Source organism: Salmo trutta, chromosome 20 (assembly GCF_901001165.1).
Source record: "Salmo trutta chromosome 20, fSalTru1.1, whole genome shotgun sequence".
NCBI lineage: Eukaryota > Metazoa > Chordata > Actinopteri > Salmoniformes > Salmonidae > Salmo > Salmo trutta.
Genome location: NC_042976.1, coordinates 26411327 through 26429778, shown reverse-complemented (window position 1 = coordinate 26429778; position 18452 = coordinate 26411327). Strand labels below are relative to the sequence as shown.

Below are 18452 nucleotides of genomic sequence, written 5' to 3'. Positions count from 1 at the left end.
TGGTGAGTAAGTTAAAACAGCTTTGATTCAATCTTACACAGAGTGCCATTACATTACAGTAGAGAAAAAAGAGCCTCCACTTTACTTGACGCTCTTCGTTCCCTCAGACTTTCCCCTTATTGAATTTTCCCACTCCAGAGGGAGCACTCAAACTCAGAGGTGGTGGCAATAGTGACATACATACCTCGCATAAGTCCTGGCACTGATTTTCCTTCAGGTCCCAGGATTCCTTGCAGGGCTCCAGGCACTGTGAAAGGGAGAAGGAAGGGTGTCAGTGCTCCAAAGAACCAGCCACATTAAAGAGCTAAGTGTGAGCTAAGCCTGAGAGGGTGCTCTTTCTCGCTCTCCCCTCTGACTGCCAAGCACCTCACACAGCCACTTCCACGGTACACACCACAATCAGCATTCACACCACTTTGTTACAGAATCCCCACATACTTTCAAAGAAAATCAACAATTTTCTACAAAAGAAGGTAACAGGCCAAGGGCCAAAGCGGATTCGTTTCAGAATAGAGCAAAGAGCACAGTCGCTGTGACTCCCAAAATCCATTCAATAGCTATCATTTTTTGTCTGGCTCTTCTGCCCTTGACAAATTCCTTACGAAAATGCATCAGCATAACCCCCCCCCAGCTCACTCCTCCACCTCATGTCTGGACCCGATACAGCCTCCCTCTCGCTCTCTCTCCCTCCCAACCTCTTCCAGTTGTACACAGAGAGGATGGTTAATAGATAATACCCCTAGTTAAAATGTTCTTGGGATTCCCTTTTCAAACATGTGGAACTTATTTACTGGATGTTGGGATCAAAGCGGATCCTAGAAGAGACTGCAGCGCAAGTCGTCTAGCCCAACATATCAGATGAAGAATTTAAAATGAAAATACACCAATAATGGTCAAATTCCTCTCGCTGTAAATACAACAGCTCGCCCTCAACTAATCAAACTCAATAAGGCTACATGTAATAAAACATGAACGTTCATGCATGTCCAAGGGGATCAGACATCAGATGCCACCGCAGAAAAAGGGGCATGTGTTCAGAACCTTCATAGGATAGAGTGGCTGGAGGCTGATGTGTTCCTGGTGCTGCTAGCTGGCTGCTACAGAACCAGTGCTACTGCTACAGAATCAGTGCTACTGCTACAGAACCAGTGCTACTGCTACAGAACCAGTGCTACTGCTACAGAACCAGTGGTACTGCTATAGCCAGTAGGAGAGTCTCCCAGAGAGGAACTACTGCTGGGCTGCTGCTCCTGGCCAGCCACTGGGACAGGCCCAAACCACAGTGACCATTCAGCCCCATTCAATTTAGACTCTCTGCCCCAGCTCCAACACAGAGACCCAGCAGCTAACTGTCAGACTCCACCACCGCATTCCTCGTATGGGAAAGTCCAATATGTTGGTCAGCGGGGGAATCATCTTTGATGAGCCAGAGATGGAGACCTTCCGTGAGAGGAGAAATGAGAGCTAGGTAGTGAACTTTTGGCCAGAGCACTCTGGATGTCTCACTTCAATCTCAGAGAACATTACCTATTAGATATATATCTAGAGACAGAGTCATTCGATGAGCGTAAAACACAGTATGGGCCCATGTTTTACTGGTATGGTACAGAGACACTTGCATGAGAATAAGAATGTCTTAAAAGGCAACAACGTAACAAATTACACCCGAGTCAGGGAGCTGTGTTTATGAGTCTTTAATCAGCTCATTAGCAGCTTTTATTATGCCATTGCCAGTGAAAAGTTTACTTGTTTTTTATGGAGTGCATAGGGCGGGCACATGTTGAAGCGTAAACCTGGCTTCTGGGACGAACATGGAGCAATCAGGGCCCTACACTTGGGTTGCCTGACAGTTCTCAATTACACACTGTGGTCTCTCAGTTAGCACTCGCTTTGCTCGGTCTCACTTTCTCTCCACTCCACTCCCACGGAGCGGGTTTGGAAGACCATCTGGACACTGAAGTGTTAAGGAGGAGACACAGGACTGAGAAAAGGGAGACAGGAGGAGGTGGGGAAGCAGGAGTTCATATTTCCCCTAAAAACAAGTATAGGCTATGGTATGTGATGAGCAGGGGTTCATATTTCCCCTAAAAACAAGTATAGGCTATGGTATGTGATGAGCAGGGGTTCAGAATGAACCCCTGGAGATTCAAAAGAAACCATTGTGGGTTCCACAGAATTACACAGTGGGAAAAACTGAAATAAGTGTCTAACGATGTCACTATCCCCACATACTGCATGGGAATATGATTTGATGAACACCGAGTGCATGAACGCTGAGTCAATTTCCACTGACAGTACAGTAGGCTTTACCTGGCGGTAGTAGCACTAAATGGGCAGCCAGTCTTCCTTCCAGAGACACCACGCTGACACATTGAGGTGTTGAGGCAATGGCTTTTTACTCCAGCAGTCTCACTAGCCTAAAGGAACCTCTGCCAACAGACACAGCACATGCCAAAAGGCCTAAAATCCCCTCTACAAATCACTGAGCATACACATGTAAGCTGCGGAATCAAGCCAATTTTCCCAATGAAAGATCTTGTGAGCATGGCAATGAATGCATTCCAGAGGTTGAAAAAAGGCTTTTCTTTGGGATCAGGCCCCTTTATGCTTCATCACAATTAGATCTACAGGGAAAGTGAAAATGGATTGAAACTTGCATTTGAAATGCTCGAGCTCGCGTGTGAAGGCAACAGGAATTAAGATGGCATACCACGTTAAAAGATAACATAGATCCTTGTATGGTTAGTGCATGAAGCCTACCCCTTCAATATGTGTCTCACACACACACACACACACACACACACACACACACACACACACACACACACACACACACACACGTCGGGCAAATTATTTATTCCCAAAGAGATGTTTTCAATACAATAGAAAAAATGAAGGCGAATTACAAATAAAGGAAGTGCATTCCTATGGATTTTGCAAGTCTTTGCACTCTTTGAGGGAGTGGATATGAGGATCACAAAAGAAGATAAACATTTGAGTTCTTCGCTGTGAGAGCTCTCCACAGGTGTGCTGATAACTGACAATCTGTCAGCGTTTTTCTCAGCCACACCCACATAACTGACATTTTAGTAGGAGGGGGCGTGAGCGACGACAGATGTCTTGCCAAAGCAAATAGGAGACGCTCTGTATAATTACAAAAAGGTGACTCAATCAAAAACCACAGTTGTATTGACACCGTTTTGCTGCTGAATCCAACAATATCTGCTTCTGTAAGTCTTTAACATGGGGTTTAACCATTACTGAACAAAAATATAAAACGCAACATGTAAGGTGTTGGTCCCATGTTTCATGAGCTGAAATAAGATTCCAGAAATGTCCCATATGCACAAAAAGCTTATTTCTCTTCAATTTTGTGCACAAATTTGTTTACATCCCTGTTAGTGAGCATTTTATCCTTTGTCAAGATAATCCATCCACCTGACAGGTGTGGAATATCAAGAAGCTGATAAAACAGCATGATCATTACACAGGTACACCTTGTGCTGGGGACAATAAAAGGCCCCTCTAAAATGTGCAGTTTTGTCACACAACACAGTTGAGAGAGCGTGCAATTGGCATGCTGACTGCAGGAATGTCCACCAGAGCTGTTGCCAGGGAATTTAACGTCAATTTCTCTACCATAATCCACCTCCAATGTTGTTTTAGAGAATTTGGCAGTACGTCCAACCGGCCTCACAACCACAGACTGTGTAACCACACCAGCCCAGGACCTCCATTTCTGGCTTCTTCACCTGCAGGATGGTCCGAGACCAGCTGACCCAGGGGTGGGCAACTCCAGTCCTCGAGGGCCTGATTGGGGGTCACACTTTTTCTCCATCCCTAGCAAACACCGCTGATTAATCAAATTGCATTCTAAACTGAAGATCACGATTAGGAGATTATTGGAGTCAGGTGTGTTAGTTGGGGCTGGGGCAAAACTGTGACACCAAATCAAGCCCTCAAGGACTGGAATTGCCAACCCCTGAGCTAACTGGACAGCTGATGAAACTGTGGGTTTGCACAACCAAAGAATGTCTGCACAAACTGTCAGAAAATGTCTCAGGGTAGCTCATTTGCATGCTCGTCGTCCTCACCTGGGTCTTGATCTGACTGTAGTTCGGTGTTGTAACCAACTACAGTGGGCAAATGCTCACCTTCGATGGCCACTGGCATGCCGGAGAAGTGTGCTCTTCACAGATGAATCCCGGTTTCAACTGTACCGGACAGATGGCAGACAGCGTCTATGGCTTCGTGTGGGCGAGCGGTTTGCTGTCAACGTTGTGAACAGAGGGCCCCATGATGAAAGTGGGGTTACGGTATGGGCAGCTACGGACAACGAACACAATTGCATTTTATCGATGGCAATTTGAATGCACAGAGATACCGTGATGCAATCCTGAGCCCCATTGTTGTGCCATTCATCCGCCGCCATCACCTCATGTTTAAGCATGATAATGCACGGCCCGATGTCGCAAGGATCTGTACACAATTCCTGGAGGCTGAAAATGTCCCAGTTCTTCCATGACCTGCATACTCAGACGTCACCCACTGAGCTCTCGATCAACATGTACAACAGCGTGTTTGAGTTCCTGCTAATATCCAGCAACATCACACAGACATTGAAGAGGAGTGGGACAATATTCCACAGGCCACAATCAACAGCCTGATCAACTCTTTGCGAATGAGCTGTGTCGCACTGCATGAGGAAAATGGTGGTCACACCAGATGCTGACTGGTTGTTTTCTGACCACACCACAACATTTTTTTTAAGGCACTGTATCTGTGACCAACAGATGCATATCTGTATTCCCAGTCAAGTGAAATCCATAAATTAGGGTCTAATTCATTCATTTCAATTGACTGATCTCCTTATATGAACTTTAACGCTGTAAAATCTTTGAAATTGTTGCATGTTGCATTTATATTTTTGTTCAGTGTAGGAGATCTCAGCTTGGCAGAGACAACATGGAAGGGAAGGCGGGTAATTGGGATAGACATGCTGCATCTGTCTAGTTAACCTGGGTGCCAGCCTGAGATGGTGTTGAAGCTAAAGTCTAAGACTGGCATCCAGGCTAACATATGTTGGAATAACAACACCACATGAAAATGTTCTATGATGCGTAAACATGCACGTTAGTACACTAAATGATGTTGAATTGAACCGTTCTCACTCCCAGATGTATACAAGGACTTTGGCTATTGGTTGAAGCCAGAGCTCCACTAAAGCAGTTGGCTGTAGCAGTTTCCCAACAAAAGCATTTGTGCTCCCGACTCTCCCTTTGTGTCCTTATCGTCCTTCCAAAAAAGTGACACATTCTGCATGGGTAAGTAGGGCCAGCCTTGGAGCCCTTTCACTCCCCATTTCACGCTGTAATAAAACACAGCAGTTGTTGCACTGTGAAGCCCTGAAAGGCTTTCTGTGGGGCCGATGTGAGAGTCAGGGACTGAATGGCTGCCAATGCGACAGCACCGTCCTCACCGCGAAGGGGGAGAGGGACAACTCGGCTATGTGCACATCCGTGCGTGCATCTTAGAACTTCCACTTCCCCAGGCGGCTGGGGTAGGTGTGCGCTGGTTCTCGGTCCATCGTAAAAAAGACTCACTTCCCAACGGGGACAGCTGAAAAAACAAACTCTGACAAAATGTATTGTATAAAATGTCACAGAAAGTGTTTTGCTTCAGTTAATGAAGCGTGAACCGCTCCCAGTCGAGATCGCCTCGGGCTTCACAATATGCACTGCAGACATAACAAAAGGCATGAACATCATTCATACTAATGTATTACGTATAGGAGACATTTTCCCATACCGCCTGAGCATATTTGTACAATCATAGGGCGGGTTTAGGAGAGATGAGTGGTTTGCCGACGACAAGCTATGATTGATTCCTTCATTTCGTTACCATTCTGCGATCCATCAAATAATTTGCTATTTTATTAGGATCCCCATTAGTTGTTGTGAAAGCCGGAGCTACTTTTCCTGGGGTCCACACAGAACATGAATCATCACAGAACATTAATAGACAAGAACAGCTCAAGGACAGATCTACAGTGCATTCTGAAAGTATTCAGACACCTTGACTTTTTCCATATTGTCATGTTACAGCCTCATTCTAAAATTGATTACATTTTTTCCCCCATCAATCTACACACAATACCCCAATAATGGACAAAGAAAAAACTGGTTTGTAGAATTGTACAAAATGCATTCAACTGTAAAAAATATTTCAATATTTAAAAAAGTAGTGTGTTGAAACACCTTTGGCAGTGTTCACAGACTTGAGTCTTTCTGGGTATGATGCTACAAGCTTGGCATACACGTATTCTCCCATTCTTCTGTGCAGATCCCCTCAAGCTCTGTCAGGTTGGATGGGGAATGTCGCTGCACAGCTATTTTCAGGTCTCTCCAGAGATGTTCGATCGGGTTCAAGTCCGGGCTCTGCCTGGGCCACTCAAGGACATTCAGATACTTGTCCCAAAGCCCCTCCTGTGTTGTCTTGGCTGTGTGCTTAGGGTTGTTGTCCTGTTGGAAGGTCTTCGCCCCAGTCTGAGGTCCTGAGCACTCTGGAGCAGGTTTTCATCAAGGATCTCTCTGCACTCTGCTCTGTTCATCTTTCCCTCAATCCTGACTAGTCTCCCAGTCTCTGCAGCTGAAAAACATCCCCACAGCATGATGCTGCTACCACCATGCTTCACAGTAGGGATGGTGCCAGGGTTCCTCCAGAAGTGACGCTTGGCATTCAGGCCAAATAGTTCAATCTTGGTTTCATCAGACCAGAGCATCTTGTTTCTCATGGTCAGAGTCCTTTAGTTGCCTTTTGGCAAACTTCAAGCGGGCTGTCATATGCCTTTTACTGAGGAGTGGCTTCAGTTTGGGCCTCCTTTTATAAAGGCCTGATTGGTGGAGTGCTGCAGAGATGGTTGTCCTTCTGGAAGGTTCTCCCATCTCCACAGAGTAACTCTGGAGCTCTGTCAGAGTGACCATCGGGTTCTTGGTCACCTCCCTGATCAAGGCCCTTCTCCCATGCTCTAGGAAGAGTCTTGGTGGTTCCAAACTTCTTCCATTTAAGAATGAAGGCCACTGTGTTCTTGGGGACTTTCAATGCTGCAGAAATGTTTTGGTACGCTTCCCAAGATCTGTGCCTCAACACAATCCTGTCTCGGAGCTCTACGGAGAATTCCTTCAACCTCATGGCTTGGTTTTTGCTCTGACATGCACTGTCAACTGTGGGACCTTATATAGACGGGTTTGTGCCTTCCAAAAAAATTTCCATTTCAATAGAATTTACCACAGGTGGACTCCAATCAAGTTGTAGAAACATCTCAAGGATGATCAATGGAAACAGGATTCGCCTGAGCTCAACTTCAAGTCTCATAGCAAAGGGTCTGAAAAGTTGTAAATAAGGTATTTCTTTTTTTGTTTTGCAAAAATGTGTAAAAATCTGTTTTTGCTTTGTCATTATGGGCTATTGTGTATAGATTGATGAGGGGAAAAAGTATTTTATCCATTTCAGAATAAGGCTGTAACACACCAAAATGTGGAAAAAGTCAAGGGTCTGACTACTTTCTGAATACACTGTATATACACACACACAAACACACACACACACACACACACACACACACTTAAAAGCAGCACACATAGCCTACATATCACACAAAATATCTAGGTCAGATACGGGAGTGGCGCTGTGCCGTGAGGTGTTGCTTTATCTGGGGTTTTTTTACCAGGTTTGCTGTTCATTTGAGCAAGATGAGATGGGAGTTCCATGCAATAATGGCTCTATATAATACTGTACACTTTCTTGAATTTGATCTGGATTTGGGAACTATGAAAATACTCCTGGTGGCATGTCTGGTGGGGTAAGTGTGTGTGTCAGAGCTGTGCGTAAGTTGACTATGCAAACAATTTGGAATTTTCAACACATAGTTTCTGATAAAAAGTAGTGATGCAGTCAGTCTCTCATCAACTCTTAGGCAAGAGAGATAGGCATGCCTAGTATATAAATTAGCCTTCTGATTACAATGAAGAGCAAGATGTGTCACTCTGTTCTAGGCCAGCTGCAGCTTAACTAGGGCTTTCTTAGCAGCACTTGACCACATGGCTGGACAATAATCAAGACAAGACAAAACTAGAGCTTGCAAAACTTGCTTTGTGGAGTGTGGTGTCAAAAAGCTCTATTATGGACAGACCTCTCACCATCTTTAAACCATTGAATCTACATGTTTTGACCATGACAGTTTACAATCTAAGGTAACGCCAAGTAATTTAGTCTCCTCAACTTGTTCAACAGCCACACCATTCATTACCAGAGATTCAGCTGAGGTCTAGAGCTTGGGGAATGATTTGTACCAAATACAATGCTCTTAGTTTTAGAGATGTTCAGGACCACTATATTACTGGCCACCTATTCCAAAACTGACTGCAACTCCTTGTTAATGATTTCAAATGACTTCATTAGCTATGGTTGCTGACGTGTATATGGTTGGATCATCAGCATACATGGACACACAGGCTTCGTTTAATGCCAGTGGCATGCCATTGGTAAAAATAGAAAAAAGTAGAGGGCCTAGAGAACTTCTCTGCGGTACACCACACCCTACATGTTTGACAGAGATTCTTCCATTAAAGAAAACCCTTTGAGTTATATTAGATAGCTCTGAATCCACAATATTGCAGAAGTTGAAAAGCCATAACACAAGTTCTCAACAACAGGTTATGGTCAATAATATCAAAGGCTGCACTGAAAACTCCCACAATCTTCTTATCACTTTCAACCAATCATCAGTCGTTTGTGTAGTACATGTTGAGTGTCCTTCTCTATAAGCATGCTGAAAGTCTGTTGTCAACTTGTTTACAGAGAAATAGCATTGTATTTGGTCAAACACCATTTTTTCCCAACAGTTTGCTAAGAGCTGGCAGCAAGCTGATTGGTCTGCGGTTAGAACCAGTGAAGTCCGCTTTACCACTCTTGGGTAGCGGAAAGACTTTGGCTTCCCTCCAGGCCTGAGGACAAAAACCTTCCTCTAGACTCAGATTAAAAGATATGACAGATAGATGGAAGTCTATTGTGGATGGCCACTCCTAAGTTGTCAATGCCAGGAGGTTTGTCATTTGTGATTGATAACAATAATCTTTCCACCTGTCCCACACTAACTTCGCAAAATTCTAACTTACAATGCTTTTCTTTCATTATTATTTTTTTTATGCATGAATATGATGGCTCACTGTTCATTGTTGGCATTTCCCGCTTCAGTTTGCTCACTTTGCCAATGAAGTAATCATTAAAATAATTGGCAACATCAAATGGTTTTGTGATGAGTAAGCTATCGGATTCATCAAAAGATGAAGTTGAATGTCTTTCTGCCCATAATTTCATTTAAAGTATGCTGAAGTTTTTTGCTCATTGTTCTTGGCTTCATAATACAGTTTCTTCTTATTGCTGAGTTTAGTCTCATCATTTCTCAATTTGCAGTAAGTCAGATGTGCATTCAGACTTATTAGCCACTCCTTTTGCCCCATCTCTTTCAACCATACAGTTTTTCAATTCCTCATCAATCCATGGAGCCCTAAGTCAGTTTCTTAACATATGCATATCTATCAATAATTGAAAGCAGCAATTTCATAAATTCATCAAGTGCAGCATCTGGATGCTCCTTATTAATCACATCAGACCAACAGATATGTTTTACACCATTCACATAAGAGTCGCAGAAAAAGCTTTTGATGATCTCTTATACACTATTTTAGGCCCAGCTTTTGGAACCTTGGTTCTCCTAGATATAGCCACTATATTGTGATCACTGCATCCAATGGGTACGGATACAACATAATATTTCTACACATGAATAACCAAATGTGAGAGCTTTCCATACATCCCTTCAAATATGAAGTTGACTATGAAGTCGCCTTGCCACTATGCATACATAACAGGCCTCCCAATCCATTGTATAAGTTCCCCCCCATCTATCCCATAAAGTAAAAGATGGCTGGGGCCAGTAGAAACTGTCGATCATGGTCCTGAAGTTTAGTGTCAGCTTGGCGAGGCGGTGGGGATATTTACAAGGCATGTCTGGAGTCCCTGGGAGTGTGCAGAGCTGCAGCAGGAGTGACCAGACTCCTCTGGGAGAGAGTAATAGGGAGGGGCTCTCTGTTGATCACACGCTGTAAATATCACCTCCTATCTATTCTGCTGCCCTGGCGCTTTTCACGCACACCACCAGACTCAATTACTCCAGCGGCGCTTGCTAGACGCCCCGCTCATATTAATCGACCCACACAGAAGCTACCACTGGCAACCAGGACCTACTCTGGTGTTGTGGTTAAAGTGCTCTCTTTTTAATCTTTCTCCCCCTCGGTCTCTCTCTCTCTCCCTCCATCATTCCCTTACTATGAGCACCATTACTCTTAATGGTTCCCTACATCCCTCCTCATTCTTATTCATGGCAGAAGGCCCACTTCAAACTGCATTAGATAATTCAAAGTCAGCTTGATTTACACTGAACCAAAAAAATATAAAAGCAACATGTAAAGTATCGGTCCCATGTTTCATGAGCTGAAATAAAAGATCCCAGAAATGTTCCATACACACAAAAAGCTATTTTCTCTAAAGGTTTGTGCACAAATTTGTTTACATCCCTGTTAGTGAGCATTTCTCCTTTGCCAAGATAATCTATCCACCATCCACAATGCCACAGATGTCTTACATTTTGAGGGAGCATGCAATTGGCATGCTGACTGCAGGATAGTCCAACTGAGCTGTTCCAGAGAATTGAATGTTCATTTCTCTACTATAAGTTGCCTCCAATATCTTTTTAGACAATTTGGCAGTACATCTAACCGGCCTCACAACCGCAGACCACGTGTAACCACGCCAGCCCATGACCTCCACACCCGGCTTCTTCACCTGCAGGATCTTCTGAGGGGGGCTGGGGGGAGTGCTGAGGAGTATCCCTTCTGTAATAAAACCCCTTTGTGGGGAAAAACAAATTTAGCTTCACTGGGCCTGGCTCCCCAGTGGGTGGGCCCTATGCCCTCCCAGGCCAATCCCCTAATCCATAGATTAGGGCCCACATCCATATTCAAGTCAAGTGTTTGTTTTCCACCATGTCCAAGAAAACATTAAAAAAATGAATTCTGTGACATATTTGAAATTAAAGAATTAAAAGTTGTACATCTGGTGAAGAGTTGCCTGATGCACACTGGCCGTATCAAAACAAGCCAAGGTCAACAAATCAGAACAGTTTAAACATATTTCAGCGAGTGTTGGGTTGTGAAGTGAATAAGTAGAAAATTGTATGTGCTAAAGGCTTTCCAATATCTCATTCACTTTCATAGGATTGTAAAAATGTGGAGAATAAATCGTGTGGAGTGATTAATAAACAATCTCTCTCTCTGGTCAAATATGGTCAAATACGGAAACTATCATCTCGAAAACAAAACGTTTTTTCTTTCAGTGAAATACGGAACCGTTCCGTATTTTATCTAACGGGTGGCATCCCTAAGTCTAAATATTCCTGTTACATTGCGCAACCTTCAATGTTATGTCATAATTACGTAAAATTCTGGCAAATTAGTTCGCCAGGAGCCAGGCGGCCCAAACTGTTGCATATACCCTGACTCTGCGTGCAATGAACGCAAGAGAAGTGACACAATTTCACCTGGTTAATGTTGCCTGCTACCCTGGATTTCTTTTAGCTAAATATGCAGGTTTAAAAATATATACTTGTGTATTGATTTTAAGAAAGACATTGATGTTTATGGTTAGGTACACGTTGGCGCAATGATAGTCCTTTTTGGCGAATGCGCACCGCATCGATTATATGCAACGCAGGATAGGCTAGATAAACTAGTAATATCATCAACCATGTGTAGTTAACTAGTGATTATGATTGATGGATTGTTTTTTATAAGGTAAGTTTAATGCTAGCTAGCAACTTCCCTTGGCTTCTTACTGCATTCGCGTAACAGGCAGGCTCCTCGTGGAGTGCAATGTAAAGCAGGTGGTTAGAGAGTTGGACTAGTTAACCGTAAGGTTGCAAGATTGAATCCCCGAGCTGACAAGGTAAAAATCTGTCATTCTGCCCCTGAACAAGGCAGAATGACCCACCGTTCCTAGGCCGTCATTGAAAATAAGAATGTGTTCTTAACTAACTTGCCTAGTTAAATAAAGGTGTAAAAAACAATTATATATATTTTGGCAAATCGGTGTACCAAAATACCGATTGTTATGAAAACTTGAAATCGGCCCTAATTAATCGGCCATTCCGATTAATCGGTCGACCTCTAATGCTGCCACACTAGAGTCTGTAAGTGGATTAGATATTTCAAGGTTGGAGAAGGAGACAGATGAACTGAAGTGCTCAAACTTGAAACATGGTTCATCACAATTCATGTCCTGGTTGGCCAAAAAAAAAACTCAGACTTCGAAGGCCATCCCATGGGTTTGTGTTGGTTATGATGTTTACCATGGATGACATGACTCATGTCACCATACGCCCTCTCATTAGTTCACAGCACAGAGTAAGGATAACACAGACATGCCTCTTCTCAATGTCTGTCATATAACAGACTAGGGGAGGAAAAACCGTCTGGTTTCCATCTCTCTCTTGCTATGGAGATCGTCAACTCCTTTCATAAGGCCCTTGGTCTTTATCTCAAATCTTTTACAAACTCATTTATCAATCACTTTCTATCGGGGGAATTACATTTTAATTCAAATCACTTTTACACTTAAACATTATTTTTTAAACAAAACATTCCAAACATTGTTTGCCCTTGGAAGAAGTGGTCAGAAAATGACATTTTGGACCTGAATGCCAAAACATTCAGGAGATAGGAGGAGCTCAAAGTTGAGCCATTTAGCATACCCCAACATACCATGAGACAGCCATGTCTTCTTCACTGGAAAATATAAAAATGGTTGGGATTGATTTCATTTAAAAACTTAGACAGGGTTGTCCAACTATTTTATTATTTCTTGAAAAAAATAATAATGTCAATTATTTAAAAACACAAACTCGGATTTCATATTAGCACATGGCGTATCTTAAATTCTACTTCACATCATCTGAGGTTGTGTTGCGCCCTCCAACGATTGAGACACCATGCTTTTGAAGAGTGTGGGTGTCATTTCAATCATATTAATATAATTCTTGGAACGGACCAATCCCTTCAGACCACTGCAATTTAGCTGGTACACCGTTGAAATGTAAATTTAAACTTCTAGTTACTACCACAAATATGTAACAGATATTTCCATTCAAGTAAACATTCTCTGATGTGTGGACTTCCAACCATCTTTGTTGTTCCATTTGAAAGTTGACATTTAAAAATTGTATTCACATTTTAGTACATTTATCAGCCAAAACATGACACCCACCTTGTATTCAAGAGCATGTTGTGTCTCAACCAATAGTGTACACAACACAAAAACCTGAGATGATACAAAATAGGATCTAAGCTACAACATATGTTCATATCTAGGTCAGATAGGAGATTTACATTCAAAAGGGTAAAATAATTGTTCCCACCAGAAATGATAAAATAGTTTGACAACCCTGTCTGTAAGCTTTTAAATGATATCAATCCCAAACATTTATATTTTCCAGTGATGAAGACATGGCTGTCTAATGCTATGGTGGGGTATGCAAAATGGATCAACTTTGACCACCTTCATCTCTTGAAGGTTTTGGCATTCAGGTTTAAAAAGTCACTTCCTGGTCATTTCTACAATAAGCAAATATGTATGGAAGGTTTCAGTCAAATCAAAAGGTGAGCTGTCAAAAAGTGATTGAATTAAAAATAGATTTACTCATCTACCATTTGCTGGGAGTCATAAGCTGTCAAGGCATAAAGCAATTAAATATTACCTGGAATACTTTTATAGCTCATGCACCAATCACAATTAACAAGGTAATAACAATGAAGACCTGCAGCTATGCATGCCAAGTAAGTCAACATACCTTTAAATGTTCTTTGACACAATTAGCGATTCATTACATTACGTGTCAACTCTAAACAGCATACGGCCTTGAAAGAGTAGTTTCAAACGTGAATATCATTATTTATCCAATGTTTTCAAACCAACAAAAACAGCGCTGTGCTGCTGCTAATGGGCTGAAATCTAAATCGTTGAAGACTTGCTATTATGTTCTTCAATAGAGAGCGAGAAACGATGAACAACCTAGCAAGTGGTATCACAGACATTCTTTGAGTTTCACTTTAATTATTCATTGAAATGCAGTTGAAGGGAACAGAGCCTTGGAGGAATATGTTGCCAGAAAGGGAGAAAAAAAAGGAGGGAGGAGTTCATGCATTATAAATGTACTCCACAATCGAAGTTGCCTGCGTTATTTATGAGCTAAAATAAACACCCAGCCCAGCTAGGATCGGGGGTTTGTCTGTCTGCTGTGGAATGCAATAGCAGTTCACACTTAATACTTCATGAATGAAGTTTCACCCATAACAGCCATTCAACCAGCCCCTGAGATCCCACTCACTAGTATATGTCTGAAACACCCATACCAACACAACAACCGATGGGGCAACGAAGCTGATGTGGCTCATTAAGGTCTGGTCCTTTGGAAAGGTTGTTACATTACGCCACCAGCCAGACAAGCGATGGATATTACAGTGGCCGGTAACGTGAGCCTCACTTATCACCTTTCTCAGGGCTCGGTTGACACGTCATGACAAATAGACTCAACAGGATGTCCCAATCAGATGGGGTCAGATGGGTTAAAAACATGTCTAGTTGTCCTTTTAATGTGCTGCGGTGGCCTGGGAAAGAGCTGGGCCCTCTGTGACTCTGTGGGCCCTGTGGCTGTCCCACGCCACTCTGCTTAACGGCCCATCTGATTTACTGTACTCTAGTCTCTCCCCCATACCAGTGATGATGGGAACCACCACATCATCCTGCCTGATGATGGACGGATGAAAGCGTAGCGTCGAAGGGAGTTCGAGCTAATGCACTTTCCCAGCGTCATTTGTTTAGGTCTTGTTCGCAATGCAAGATTTCAAGTTGTGATTATCAGATCATATTTCCCACAGAGTAAAGTGAGAGAAAAATACAATTTCTGTTATGGGCAGTGTAGTCAGTGGTGAATTGGGGAGATAGAGAGCGATTACAAGGATTTAGGCTTCGTTAAAACATGCTCTTGCTGGGCCCATACACGCTATGCGGTGGAATTGTGTCTGGACTGGGACTCGAGGAATTAGAAATGAAATGTGAAGGATTTGGAGTCAGGAGACTTCAGACTACTCTCATTATCTAGGTCAGAAATATCTGCAACATGAAAAGTCTTCAGAGGGAGTGAGACTGACCTGATAACATTCCACTGCCATCTCCTGTTTGAGGTTAAAGAAACACTTCAAATCCACTAATCCCACTCAACCAGCCCCCACTAACATTCACAAATGGTAGTAGTCTTCCTCAAAAATAAAATGTGATCTGTATCATCTCTACCAATGAGAACCCAAACGCCAGAATATCAATATTCAGAGCATGCGGGCTTTACCCAGAGGGCCACAGGGCCAGGTCGAAGGTCACTGGATTTACACTGCTGTGTGTTTGTAGGGATCAAGCGAGAGCTTAGGACAGAATGGTCGATTTCTCGATTAGAGAGACATTTGGAGCCTTTGGAAATCCTAGCTGTGTAAATTACTCCTCTGCTGACATACTGACCACACTAACGCCCACATTATCAGAGCATTACTATGCACTTCATCATAACAGTGAAGCCCAAATGAATGTCACAGAAGATCTGTGCAGTTTCATTTCAGGATTTGGCCATCTCGAACACGACGTGATTGATTCAATAAAAAAAATATCCATAGAAAAAAACACCCTCCTGTTGATGACTACAACAAACTAACAATCCAACCTTTCCTTCAGAGATCATTATAATCTAAGAGCTCTCAAAGTAGAGATGGCAACATCAGGAGAGGAGAGTACTAAGCTATGGGCTGAGCTTGTGGGTGCTGATAGAAAACTGCACAGAGCTCCTCGCCCGCAGAATGGGAATAAACAACTTGGATTAGAGCAGATTGTCTCGGCTTGACAGGTCATTATTGCTTGAAAAGGATTTGACAAGCAGTTGTGATTACAATGATCCTTCTAGAAAAGCAAGAACATGAAGAAAAAAAAGCCTGACATTTGACAAGTAGATGTGTCAAATCGTTGTAGCTGTATAAGCTTATTTCTGTTTAATAGTTTATTTGGGGCATTTGAAGATGCTTTCTGCACATTAAAAACATCAATTGATGCATGGTTGAACAGGAAGTGATCCAAATAGCTTCTTGAAATGACAAACAAATACCTGTTTATATTAGTGACTCACATTTCCAAGCGATGCCTTAGAGGAGACACCCATGGTAATGCAACGTTTTCCTTCAGCTATTCACCATTGAGTCCTCACCTCCTCAGAATCATTGGAATGTTCAGAAGGGAACGATCACCAGTAGAGAAAGTCTAGGGGCTGTAACCTCAGTGAGGAGAGAATGCGTCTCCAGCGTCGATGGTCTGGTGTTTCTGTGGGGGGGTTCTCTCCCTGCCACCCACATTGTGAATAATGAGTGCCACAGATAGCAGGCAATGTAGCAACCCCCCTCAGTCAATGAAACTTAACAGCCATGTCCAGATCCTTCCTGCTAGGACTGACCAGCCTTGCTTCACACTCCTCCTCCGCCACACACACAGGCCTCAGACTCAAACACCATTCAAATATAAAAGTGCAGGGGGAGAGTGGAAGGAATAAAAACAGTAAGAGATGTGCACACAGATGAACCTAAATAAAAAGTGTTCTCAAAGAACTACCACCACTGTCCAATGAGAAAAATAAGCGGTGTGAAGGAATACCAGGGATAATAATTGTGCATTCGGAAAGTACTCAGACACCTAGACTTTTTCCACATTTTGTTACAGCCTTATTCTAAAATGAATTAAATATCACACAATACCCCATAATGACAAAGCAAAAACAGGTTTAGTCATTTTTGCACATTTATAAAAATGTAAAAAGTGGAATATCACATTTACATAAGTATTCAGACCCTTTTCTCAATACTTTGTTGAATCAACTTTGACAGAGATTACAGCTTCGAGTCTTCTTGGGTATGACGCTACAAACTTGGCACACCTGTATTTGTGGAGTTTCTTTCATTCTTCTCTGCCAGGTTGGATGGGGAGCATTGCTGCACAGCTATTTTCAGGTCTGTCCAGAGATGTTCGATCGGGTTCAAGTCCGGGCTCTGGCTGGGCCACTCAAGGACATTCAGAGACTTGTCCCAAGATTGTGTGCTTAGGGTTGTTGTCCTGTTGGAAGGTGAACCTTCGCCCCAGTCTGAGGTCCTGAGCATTCTGGGGCAGGTTTTCATCAAGGATCTCTTTGTACTTTGCTCCGTTCATCTTTCCCCTCGATCCTGACTAGTCTCCCAGTCCCTGCCGCTGAAAAACATCCCCACAACATAATGCTGCCACAACCACGCATCACTGTAGGGATGGTTCCAGGTTTTCTCCAGACGTGAAGCTTGGCATTCAGGCCAAAGAGTTCAATCTTGGTTTCATCAGACCAGAGAATCTTTTTTCTCATGGTCAGAGTCCTTTAGGTGCCTTTTGGCAAACTCCAAGCGGGCTGTCATGGGCCTTTTACTGAGGAGTGGCTTCCGTCTGGCCACTTTACCATAAAGGCCTGATTGGTGGAGTGCTGCAGAGATGGTTGTCCTTCTGGTAGGTTTTCCTATCTGCACAGAGGAACTCTGGAGCTCTGAGTGACCATCGGGTTCTTGGTCATCTCCCTGACCAAGGCCCTTCTCCCCCGATTTCAGAGTTTGGCCGGGCAGCCAGCTCTAGGGAGAGTCTTGGTGGTACCAAACTCCTTCCATTTAAGAATGATGGAGGCCACTGTTTTCTTGGGGACCTTGAAGGCTGTCGAAATGTTTTGGTACCCTTGCCAAAATCTGTGCCCTGATAAAATCCTGTCTCGGAGCTCTATGGACAATTCCGTCGGCCTCACGGCTTGATTTTTTGCTCTGACGTGCACTGTCAACTGAGGGACCTTATATAGACAGAGGTATGCGCCTTTCCAAATCATGTCCATTCAATTGAATTTACCACAGATGGACTCCAATCAAGTTGTAGAAACATCTCAAGGATGATCAATGGAAACAGGATGCAACATAACTTACTTTCGAGTCTCATAGCAAAGGGTCTGAATACTTATGTAAATAAGGCATCTTTTCATTTGTAATAAATTAGCCAAAATGTTTTTTTAAGTTTGCTTTGTCATTATGGGGTAATGTGTGTAGATTGATGAGGTTAAAAAAAACATTTTATAATAAGGCTGTAATGTAACAAAATGTGGAAAAAGTCAAGGGGTCTGAATTCTTTCCAAATGCACTGTTCATCTCAATATTTGGTCTGTTTTAGTCTTCAGTCAGACTCTAGATATGACA

At 42.9% G+C, this 18452-nt stretch overlaps 1 protein-coding gene across 2 annotated transcripts in view; it reads right to left on the bottom strand.

Moving 5' to 3' along the window:
• Window positions 1-18452, bottom strand: part of anos1 (anosmin 1) — a 56305-nt gene that overhangs the window by 19537 nt on the left and 18316 nt on the right. For both annotated transcript variants that reach the window (XM_029702743.1, XM_029702744.1), the window contains exon 3: window positions 185-247. In XM_029702743.1, coding sequence (XP_029558603.1) covers window positions 185-247 — 63 coding nt within the window. The remainder of the gene's footprint in view (window positions 1-184; window positions 248-18452) is intronic.